This window comes from Pollicipes pollicipes, unplaced genomic scaffold (genome assembly GCF_011947565.3).
Source record: "Pollicipes pollicipes isolate AB1234 unplaced genomic scaffold, Ppol_2.1 Scaffold_4002;HRSCAF=4701_pilon_pilon_pilon, whole genome shotgun sequence".
NCBI lineage: Eukaryota > Metazoa > Arthropoda > Thecostraca > Pollicipedomorpha > Pollicipedidae > Pollicipes > Pollicipes pollicipes.
Genome location: NW_023596420.1, coordinates 4041722 through 4053680, shown reverse-complemented (window position 1 = coordinate 4053680; position 11959 = coordinate 4041722). Strand labels below are relative to the sequence as shown.

Genomic DNA, 11959 nt, shown 5'->3' with positions numbered 1-11959 from the left:
AATTCAAACTTCCATTTGTAAAGGGAATAATTGATTCTAGGAACCTATGTTTTCAGATGGAAAGCCTGATTTTCTGGCTCTCTGCATCAACGTTAAAAAGTTGACTTTTTACCTTTAGAAAGCTGGCATGATTAGGAAATTAGCTTCGCGTTGAGGCTTAGGCAGAGGTCTGGTGTAATGGCTTGTTTGTACACCTACAATTTCCGGCTAGGTGCAGGCCGGCTTCATAAAGTGTCTGCTAAATACGCTAAAATTTGCCGTCAAAAGCTGCAGCCAACTAGAACCAGGGGTTTGATTAGCACGCTGGTGCATCCGCAGTGACACGCGCAGACCGCTGTTAACTGGGTGGCCCGATGGCTCCGCAGGAAACTTCAGTGATTTAACCGCTACTTCCCCACAAATCTCGGGTTATATGAGCACTGTAAGACTTGAGCCGGTCGCTGTTTTAAGTTCAAAGAGCATCCTCCGTAACTACAAATTAGTTTCTAAGATTGCGGAAACCACTGTAACGTCCTTGCAAAATGCAAAGTCATGACAGAAGCAAATCATTTTTATAAACATGTATTAAACAGAATGTGGTCTGGGGTTGCACATTTCACATCAGAGATTCAAAATCATGCTGGAATATAAAAGCCCTCAGCTAACCTACACACGCAAACACAGACAATAGATGTACACAGCTAACCTTCACACGCAAACACAGGCAACTAACTTTGCGATTCTAGAGGTGTCGCCCTTCATCCATGCGAGAGCACTCATGTAGTCCGGAGCGTTTCGCCCGCGGCTAGTTCCACCCTACCGCACCGTTCGGACAACGCGCCGAAGACGACAGCACGACGCCAATACCGTGCTGGATGACGAAAATCCCGCCGTGTTCGTTATCCGTTACAACGTGGTGCTCAACGCCGAGATGAGCTCGGTGTTGAGCACCGACCAACTAAAACAGACACAGGGTCCGCAAAAATTCTGACGAGTCAAATGATGAACCGGACTGCATACACACATAATGGTGCATTACACAAGTTAAACTTGACAACGGCATGTAAGCTAGGCATAAGTAGAAAACGGAGCAAGTCGCGTCGCATCGTATCGCCACACGGTTGATTCCGCACTATCGCCGCGTGAGAACTGGCGAAGTCCGTGGGGCTGGGCGGCACTCATTCAACCACATGTGCATACCATTCATCATTCGCGTCGGATGGGCACAGACACGGCCACCTCAACTGGATCACCATTTCAGGGCGCACGTCCGGTGACTCCAGGCATGGCCCGTGCCAGCTCAGCAGTCTGGAGAGTTGCCTGGCGCTCCTGCCCGGTCGGCCCGGCCGGTCCGGCGCCCAGCGTCTCGACGGCCGGTCGGCGTCGCCGCAGCGACCCGCCCGGGGCCGGCGTGCTGGAGGCACACGACGACTGCCGTTTGGCAGCGGCGTCGCGCCGACACGGTCTCGCCGGCCGGACGCCGTGCGAGAGCGGCGCCGGTCCGGCCGCTGGACTGGGAGACGGAAGCCAGCCCCAACGCTCGGCACTCTCTCTCAAGTGGCGTATGGAACGGCAGCCGGACTGAGGAGAGCCGGTGGGCGGCCACCAGCAGCCGGGCATCCTGACGAGGGCTGGATGTTGCCCAGATGCGGGTCACCTCCCGGTTCGTCGCTCTGTAAATGAAACGCCCCGAAATATGTCATCGTTCACCGCCATCTTGATGTGTATGTGATCTTACAACATTAAACGAATGTGAAGCGGAATCAAATAAGAATGGAGCGTACCATACGACTGGGTTAGCCGGATAGGCAGGGCAGCGCGCCACGACAGTGAGCGGAGTGATCAGTGGGACCGAGGCGCATCTCAGATGCACCCTCCGCTCAAGTCCAGTCGACAGTGAGCGGAGTGATCAGTGGGACCGAGGCGATCTCAATGCACCCTCCGCTCAAGTCCAGCCGACAGTGAGCGGAGTGATTAGTGGGGCCGAGGCGCATCTTAGATGCATCCCCGCTCAAGTCCAGTCGACATGAGCGGAGTGATCAGTGGGACCAAGGCGCATCTCAGAGGCACCCTCCGCTCAAGTCCATCGACAGTGAGCGGAGTGATCAGTGGGACCGAGGCGCATCTCAGATGCACCCTCCGCTCAAGTCCAGTCGACAGTGAGCGGAGTGATCAGTGGGACCGAGGCGCATCTCAGATGCACCCTCCGCTCAAGTCCAGTCGACAGTGAGCGGAGTGATTAGTGGGGCCGAGGCGCATCTCAGATGCATCCTCCGCTCAAGTCCAGTCGACAGTGAGCGGAGTGATCAGTGGGACCAAGGCGCATCTCAGAGGCACCCTCCGCTCAAGTCCAGTCGACAGTGAGCGGAGTGATCAGTGGGACCGAGGCGCATCTCAGATGCACCTTCCGCTCAAGTCCAGCCGACAGTGAGCGGTGATCAGTGGGGCCGAGGCGCATCTCAGATGCACCCCCCGCTCAAGTCCAGTCGACAGTGAGCGGAGTGATCAGTGGGACCGAGGCGCATCTCAGATGCACCCTCCGCTCAAGTCCAGCCGACAGTGAGCGGAGTGATCAGTGGGACCGAGGCGCATCTCAGATGCACCCCCCGCTCAAGTCCAGCCGACAGTGAGCGGAGTGATCGGTGGGACCGAGGCGCATCTCAGATGCACCCTCCGCTCAAGTCCAGTCGGATGCTTTGCATTACGGCGCATGGGGACACTTGCTATTTGCAGTCTGGCTGCGACTGAGCTTTCTGGAAGAAACCCGCAATAAAAGCGTGAGCAGTTATTTTTTTCAGTTCTGCGCGATCAAGTCAACGCTCCACCAGAGCCGCCAACAAGGTCAGGTACACAGGCTAGTGCCGCTCTCTCAACATATGCGGACCTGGATATGGAGCAAGGTGTTAATAAAAAATGTCTAAAAGCCCCCTCCCCTCCCCCAATATTACACTGGCATTTACGGCACACCAGGACGAAGCACCAGGATACACAGAGAGCAAAGAAGACATGACGATCTGAAACTTTTAATCCCTGGTGGAGACCCATGGGGATCAAGTCGCTTCCTCACAAAGACCCTGCGGGGACGTTCGGCTCGACCGAGTCTAGTACAGCGGCGCGGCGGGACGTTTGTGACGCGTACGTACCAGCGGCGCGCAGCTGGCCTGGCGGCGAGGGCGGCGGCCAGGGCGGCGACGAGGGCGGCCGCCAGCGCGCCGGCGCTGAGCACCAGCCGGCTGGCTGCGCTGGCGTTACACGCCGGCGGACACACTGGCGAGTACGTCTCTGTGCGCAGAAGGCCGCGGCTCTGACATACCAGCCATGTGCAGACGTGTATCAGGTCACAGGTCAGACACGAGTCAGATCCAGCCGCGTCCCTGACACAGGCCGCGCTAGAGACAGGTACCGAGGCTCTTAAGCACAGAGGACAGTGATGGCTATATGCGGTGGCATTGCAGGCTAGAGAACCTTCCTATCAAGGCTCTTCATTCCTAATGTCCTTCTAACTTTCTATCAAGGTACTTTGGCCAGAGGTCAGACACGGATTCTATGCAGGGACACCTCAGGTCAGAGGTCAGACATCGATCACAAGCAAGGACATCCTGATCACAGGTTAGACGAGGATCATACAGGGGCATTCTGGCCAGAGGTCAGACGAGGATCACATACAGGGGCATTCTGGCCAGAGGTCAGACGAGGATCACATGCAGGGACATCCTGGTCAGAGGCCCGGCACACCAGTAGAGGCCGACGCTACGCGCGCGACGGCCGCGTCCGTCCACTGGCGCGGTCTCACTCACCCAACAGCTGCAGCTGAGCCTCGGCAATGCCCAGTCGGTTGGAGGCGCGGCAGGTGTACGAGCCGTACTGTTTGCGCTCGACCGAGAGCACGCGCAGGGTGCTGTCCGTCGTCTGGTCGGTGGTCGTGAAGTCCGACATCCTGTCGCGCACAGTGGGCCTCTTCTCAGATCAACATGGACCGGGTCCGGATGGGGCTCGAAGCCTCGATCGATGTCTTTTGCAAACACGATGCCCTCCAACCCAAGTTAGTACGGAACTTGGAAGTGGGACACTTTTAATAAAACTTTCTGGCGTGAATCGTTTGCTCAAGTGGCGTTGAGAGTGCTTCCTGCGCGTGGCCTGTCGCGTGAACAAAGACTCCGCCATCCCAGTGGACATGACTCCAGATGTATAATTCGCACAAGAAGCAAGGAATTACCGCGTCGTTAGTCACTCTGCAAATAAGTTACTGAGACGTTGCGTTCATATTTGTCCCGGGCAACGTACTTGTTGTGCTGGTTGTTGTTAAGTACAATTTTATCCTTTAGCCAGGTGATGTGAGTCACTCTGCAAATGAGTTACTGAGACGTTGCGTTCATATTTGTCCCAGGCAACGTACTTGTTGTGTCGGTTGTTGTTCAGTACAATGTCATCCTGTAGCCAGGTGATGCGAGTCACTCTGCAAATAAGTTACTGAGACGTTGCGTTCATATTTGTCCCAGGCAACGTACTTGTTGTGTCGGTTGTTGTTCAGTACAATGTCATCCTTTAGCCAGGTGATGCGAGTCACTCTGCAAATAAGTTACTGAGACGTTGCGTTCATATTTGTCCCGGGCAACGTACTTGTTGTGCTGGTTGTTGTTCAGTACAATGTCATCCTGTAGCCAGGTGATGCGAGTCACTCTGCAAATAAGTTACTGAGACGTTGCGTTCATATTTGTCCCGGGCAACGTACTTGTTGTGCTGGTTGTTGTTCAGTACAATGTCATCCTTTAGCCAGGTGATGCGAGGCGCAGGGTACGCCTCGACGAGGCACTCCAGGTCCATGTCGTACTGGAGCGCCTGAAACAGACACAGACAGTGGATCGACTCTCCAAGGGGACAGGCAACTCAGTGCCATTCACCCGGTAGGTGGCCCGATTCTGAAAAAGTTCACCCGGAAACATTCCCGTGACAGCATCGATGGACGCTCTCTCCACTCTGACATGACACTGCAGCTGCATCAGCACAGCACCTGGGTCCGAACCTCGAAGCTGACGAGGCATTTCATGAGCGGCGGGGGTACGGACTGATTCGTTCGACACCAATGGGGGTGCTTCGGTGGTGGAGCGGCTGGAACCGGTCTGCGGCGTCCAACGCCGCTCGTGACAGTGCAAGACCGATAAATCAGAGCGGAATTACTCAGCGCCGACGCCGGTCACTTACTGGGATGTTCAAGCACGTCCCTAGGCTGGCATTGAACATCCTTGCAAGCGGAGTGCCACGCAACTTGGCTACGTCATTTCGCAGTAGATTTGCATTGGTAGCTAGAGTGGCGTGCTCGGGTCAGTGGAACACCAGTCGTCTCCGTGTCCTGGTGACCCACCCTGGGTCCCGTTCGAATGCGTCTGGCCTGTATCTCCAGGTCTCCAAGCCGACAAACTGAACTCACAGTCTGGGTACAACGCAGAGTGCGTATAGTGTTGCAGCACAGGCACCACAAACCTGGTGGACTTTGGGTCGCGGCACGTTGATGACAGGTGGAAATTCCACCTCGACAGCCACGTTACGCTTGGATCCTTTGCTGACGCCGTTGGTGGCCACGCAGTAGTACATGCCGCGATCCTCCTTCTTGATGTTGTGGATGATCAGCACATTTCCGCTGGAAATGGAAGAGCTGTCAGTGCTGATGCCCGCGTACCAACACGGCGAGCTGTCAACGTTGATGCCCGTGCAGCAACACAGCGAGCTGTCAGCCCCATGCCCGTGTAACAAAACAGCGAGCTGTCAGCGCTGATGCATGTGTAACAATATACAGAGTTGTCAGCGCCAATGCACGTGTAACAACACAGCGAGCTATTGGCACCGATGCTCATGTAACAACACAGCGAGCTGCCAGCGCCGATGCACGTGTAACAACACAGCGAGCTATCGGCACCGATGCTCATGTAACAACACGGCGAGCTGTCAGCGCCGATGCACATGTAACAACACAGCGAGCTATCGGCACCGATGCTCATGTAACAACACGGCGAGCTGTCAGCGCCGATGCACGTGTAACAACACAGCGAGCTGCCAGCGCCGATGCACGTGCAACAACACAGCGAGCTATCGACACCGATGCTCATGTAACAACACGGCGAGCTGTCAGCGCTGATGCCCGTGTAACAACACAGCGAGCTGTCAGCACTATGCCCGTGTAACGACACACTCGGTGAGCCGTGATCATGTCCAATAAGCTATTAAGCATAACTGCTGTCGCGTAGGCGGATTCCAACAGCGTTATCAGCGAGCGGTGTACGCTCCCAGACCAACCGATAGATGGAGCTGCCCGTGGGCAGCAGGGCGTTGTTGTCCCTTCTCCAGGTGATTTCAGGCGGCGGAAAACCGGTGGCGTAGCAGGAGAGCACAACACGCTCCTTCTCCGACGCAATTACCGACCTGTGACAGCACACATAGGGACTTGACATCACAAGCTGGTTATTTACCGCGCTCAACATGGTAGTCCATTCATGCACATTGGTGGAAGAAGAACGTCATGCAAAAAGGCACATATAAATGAAAACCGGGGAACGAAAACTCAATGAACCTTCTTGCTCGGGACCTTTCTAATCAAATGTTGAAACCAAAGGTTGAGGAGAGGGAGGGGGCATGGGTTACACGGGACATACTCTCGCCCTGTAATACTGCAGGTAATGCCTTCCTTTACACGTGGACGTCACGACCTCAGTCAACAGACCTAAATCACAACCTCCCTTACACTTGTACACATGGACCTCACGACCTCAATCAACAGACCTTGATCGCACCATCCCTTACACTTGTATACATGGACCTCACGACCTCAATCAACAGACCTTAATCGCAGCATCCCTCATACTTGTACACATGGACCTCACGACCTCAATCAACAGACCTTAATCGCAGCATCCCTCACACTTGTACACATGGACCTCACGGCCTCAGTCAGCAGGCCTTAATCACAGCCTCCCTTACACCGGTGCACATGGACCTCACGACTTCAGTCAGCAGGCCTTAATCACAGCCTCCCTTACACTGGTGCACATGGACCTCACGACTTCAGCCAGCAGACCTTAATCACGGCCTCCCGTACAATCGGACGCAGAGGAAGTCGTCACCTGTAGTATTACAGCACGAAAGTACACCATATCAGCGAAGAAAAAGCGGCATCATCACCTCCAATGCCATACGTCAGAGCGTGCACAGCCCATGAACGGATGAAGGCTGGAAGCGAGCTTAATGCGCTCTACCGCTGCCACACGAAGACGAGTACAGCATGCAGTGAGCGGGCTCGGTGGGCGGGCGGCGCGACTAGGCTGGGCGGGGCCTCCCACCTCGTGGAGTTGTCTGAGATGACGGGCGGTAGCCGGACGCTCAGGCGTACCGTCCCGCTCACGGACGTCTGCAGGTTTATCTGGCAGCGGCACTCATACGTGGCCTGGTCCGTCTCCTGTATGTCGCTGATCTGTCGGTAACGAGCGCCGCTAGAGACGCGGCGGCCGTATAGATGGCGCGAGCGTCGGGAAAACGACCAGTACAGGACGCCGTCCGCGGGGCAGCGCGCATAAGCCAACCATAAGCTCGACCTAACACACAAGCTAAGCACAGGCTAAGGCTCACACGGAGGCTTGTGATGTGAAATTATCGTGAGGTGAATAGCTATGCGATGATTGGTGTTTTAAGGCACGCCAACTAATGTGGCTTCTCGCCCCATCTGATAAAAACGCAAAGCCGTCTTCAGACTTCCCTTGCCCTCTTGGGTTCCTGAATGTCCTAAATGCTCCGAAACTTCCTCAAGCTCTAAACGCATGCGATTCACCGACCTTGGTTGGGGAAAAGGAGTATAAAACTGTCCTGTTTGCCCCCTTCCAGAATCTTGTGACTGGTCAGTTCTTACTCTGCGCCCTTCAATAGCTCCCATTGAGGGCCGTCCTGGTAACCCCCGCTGACCTGAAGCGTGTAGGTGGAGCTTCCTGGGTCGTGACGTAGGGCAAAGCGGCTCTCGCGCGCGATAAGAATGGACTTCGTGGAGATTATGACATCTTTGCTGTTTCCTCCAATGCCTGAAGATCCGGCTTTCTTGATCCAGATGACGGGGTAGGTTCCAGCAAACTGAAACAAGTCGCTAGTTGAAGTTTATTGCAGTTGTATAGTGTTTATAACTACGACTAACATAAGAAACAGAACCAAGACTTATCGAAATAATGGAAAGCGCATTGACTGCAGCAGCACATACAAAAGAAAAACTGAGCTATACAAAACTGCATGTGATTCGTGCGTCCAAAATACAGAAGATGGACCCCTGGATGGACCTCTGCAGTCAGTCCAACTGCTGAAATACTCTCAACAAATTGGCATCATGAACAAAGCCCGACGATAGCTACAAAGCACACCGTCCAATATCAAATAATGGTCGCGGTCCAAACGGCGAACCGTACCTGGATGGAGCACTTAAGCTCCACGGGCGGCCCAAACGTCAAACCGTACCTGGACGGAGCACTTTAGCTCCGCGGGCGGCCCAAACGCCGAACCGTACCTGGACGGAGCACTTCAGCTCCGCGGGCGGCCCAAACGCCGAACCGTACCTGGACGGAGCACTTTAGCTCCGCGGTTCCTCCGATGTCAGCAGTGGTGTCCTCACTGATGTACGATATGGACGGGTTTCGCTGACTCGTCACTGTAAAACAAGGCAATGGGGTGCATTAATGGCCTATATCTCACAGGATGAGTGTCTTACCAGGAAAAAGCTTTGGTAGGCAGTCTGTTATGACGGTGCCAATAGGAAGTAGGGAAGCAGACGTTATCATGTGTCTTTTGTTGCAACGCCACAAAGTCACATAGGTAGGTAGAGCACCGTGAAATTAAATGCTGCCGACCTTGATCATAATACCCGTCGTCCCTTCACTGTCACCTCGTTGCAAGCATGCCATGCGCAGCACAATTACTGACACTTAACTGGAATACAATTGACGGCTGTGTATCATGAGAACAAGCACACGTTTTCTGCCCATAGCTTAACCAATACCAACACATGCATAATCAATACATGCGTAACCCAGTGAAACAAAGCCAGTGCGGGGGAAAACATCCCCAGCGTATCATTTGTTCGCAAAGAAAATCCGCTCGAGTTGTCGGCCAGCACAAAAGGGCTGTTAACAGACAACAGTAAATGGTGAATGATTTGTTCACATCTGCCGTCGTGCGGATTCGCATTATTTGGAGCATCCGTTCTGTAAGTTGATTAGTGTCGGAGGTTCGCTGACATGGCCAGAATTATTGTAAGGTAGGAAATGATCCGTACAGGCCAATGATTGTGTTGTTTGGCAAAACAAGGAACGGGCTAAATTGAGAACAAGCTTTTGGCTTCCGCCATTATCGACCCGATAATGACCTCACGCCAAAATATTGTGCGAGGCTTGGCCCTTTTATTTTATAGCAACGATTACAATCAACAACACCATGTAGATCATCATTTACCTTAAAAGCATTCTTGAGTCAGAAAGGGCACCGAGCGTGACTCCATTGCACCACAATGCTCCTCTCTGGAATGCACAGACTTCGTCCATAAAGCATCGTCAGTAAGTTTTAGCTCCGAACACGTGCCACACAACTAGGACATGGAGCAAGACCAATGTGCTGCCCTCGTCAGCAGCACGCCAGTCGTCCGGCGGCAGCCGACTCTAACGCCCAGCAATGTGATTGGACTCCGCTCAGCCAGCAGCACGCCAGCCATCCGGCGGCAGCCGACTTTTGCGTCCACCGCGGTATAGCAATGTGATTGGACTCCGCTTAGCCAGCAGCACGCCAGCCATCCGGCGGCAGCCGACTCTTGCGTCCACTGCGGCGTAGCAATGTGATTGGACTCCGCTCAGCTTCCCGTACCCTCAGACAGGCGAGGCCAGATGGCCAGGCACAAAGCCGCCAGCCAGCTGCGGCGAAAGAGACGAACCACCAACAGACGGCTTTTGGCCGTCCACCCCTCGGTAACGGAAGTCAGGCAGGGGGAGAGCTGTACTTGCGCGACCTCTTTTAGTGGCTGTCTTAAAAAATCACGTGACATGCGTGACGGCTCGGTCGCGCCATATTACCATGCAGGCCGAAAAAACGGACTTATGGGCGTATTTTGACCGCTGTTGGATCCACTGGTGGTTTAAAAATGTTTACTATATTCTATATTCTATATAGCTTTTACGCCGCAGCATTGCAGGCGCTGCATTGAACTTAATTGCTGAATAAAGCTCATTAGGCCTTTGCCTGATGAATCGATTCGCATGGATGCTCGATTCGGGGCGAACGTTCTTTTGAATGGAAGGGGAAGCGGCCTGCACAAGTCGTAATAGTAAAGGAATGTAATTGGCCCGGGAAAATCTCGGGTCTGTTTGCCTTTACTGCGTACAAAGCGTATACAAGGTATATCATGGGCGTGATATCATATCACGGCATTTCATGTTATGCCATATCATATCATGGCATATCATATCATGGCATATCATATCATGACGCAATATGGCAGCAGAGAATTTAGAAACACTCCCCAAACCTCCCCTCATTCATCCGCATGAAGCATCAGCTGCGAATGATGACAGGTTTCTGAGGCTCTGGTTGGTGAGGACCACAGTACCACACATGACCTACATAGCGTCTACTACTACCTAGCTGAATGCGAGCGAGCTTTGGAGAAAAAAGAACCGTATTCCAAGTAAGGAGCACAGCGGGAGACACCCTAAGGTGCTGCCAAACTCATAAGATGTGAGGCGCGCCTAATAATTGCTGTCATGCTCAGATGCAAAGACCACAGCAATAGCTTGAACCAAGATCCTCTGGTGGCCCAAATACGCGCAGCAGTGAATGTTGTATAAAGCAGTGATTTGGATACAGTTATTGACCTTGCGCAAGCTCGAAATCTCCGCCGCGTCTCTCGTTTCCAATTGGCTTGAAAACGAGGTGTTCACACAAGCGCCGTCATCGCGTATGCGCCTGCACAAACGGCACCTGACCCAGCCCCATCATTTGTGTTCACTGGCGATGCAGCGATGAAGCTTTCTTCCAGATCTCTTGAAAATACGAGGTTCCTTCCTTCGTTTGTCTTTTTTTCTCGCTTTTGTCTAATATCTATCCATTTTATACCATTTCCGTGGTTACAGAATGCTGCAAATGCTGTTTCTCAAATGTCAGTCCGCAACCAGAAAAAAAACGACAAATGATTCACGAAAACGAAGAAGAGCTTGATGTTTCGCTTTTTTGTTATATTAGATGGCATCCAAATATAATTGTTCAGGCGATGTTAAAACACAACAAATCAGAGAAACCTTTACACGGACACACTTACTTACCTTCCAACCATTTATCACATTCTCATATCACCTCTTAATTACTTCATTGCCTTTTTAACAATTTCCCTGCAGTACGCTTTAGAGGACCGTAAAGCAGTCTCAGATCACTCTACGCCCAACGCTTATATTTAGAGCCTCACTCTCCTTACTCCTGACACACGGAGTGATACAAGCCTGGGCCCTGGGACATGCGTAAAGCTAGGCCGAGGCGCCCATATTGTGATTTGCCCTCATTTGACACAACTTGGCAGGTTAAACTTAAAATATAAAGCAAAATGACCTGGGGAGGGCATGCTGATAACGAACAGAGTTATCTGATTATTCTTAATGTTTGCTCCATCAGCGCCGATGTCGTGCTGAAGGCCTGATAGAGAATGCCCGTTGGCTCGAGTCAGGCACCCTTTTACCTTACCTCTTGACGACCTCTGCTCCCGCCACATTTGGATTGGGCGCCTGATCCGTGCAGGCATTCTGTAAATTCGACCCCGTCCCTACCTGTCATCGTGCTCACAAATGATGCATTCATACGCAAGGTTATGCCGTCACGTCATAGCTGTCAGCCCTACGTGACTGTGGTAGCACAACTGCACGTGAGGCGATGGGTGACAGCGCACCACCGTTGTCGTACCCTCCCGAACGCAGTTTTGTTC

General features: G+C 53.0%; 1 protein-coding gene across 1 annotated transcript in view; it reads right to left on the bottom strand.

The window, feature by feature from the left end:
- Positions 1-545: 545 nt before the first annotated feature.
- LOC119093912 (lachesin) overlaps positions 546-11959 on the bottom strand; it is a 50312-nt gene continuing 38898 nt past the window's right edge. The window contains exons 2-10 of the mRNA XM_037216926.1: positions 8562-8653; positions 7927-8088; positions 7311-7441; positions 6271-6396; positions 5461-5617; positions 4712-4818; positions 3777-3916; positions 3123-3261; positions 546-1652 (exon numbers count right to left, since the gene is read on the bottom strand). Of these exons, the coding sequence (XP_037072821.1) occupies position 1652; positions 3123-3261; positions 3777-3916; positions 4712-4818; positions 5461-5617; positions 6271-6396; positions 7311-7441; positions 7927-8088; positions 8562-8653 (1055 nt within the window). The 3' untranslated portion in view covers positions 546-1651. The remainder of the gene's footprint in view (positions 1653-3122; positions 3262-3776; positions 3917-4711; positions 4819-5460; positions 5618-6270; positions 6397-7310; positions 7442-7926; positions 8089-8561; positions 8654-11959) is intronic.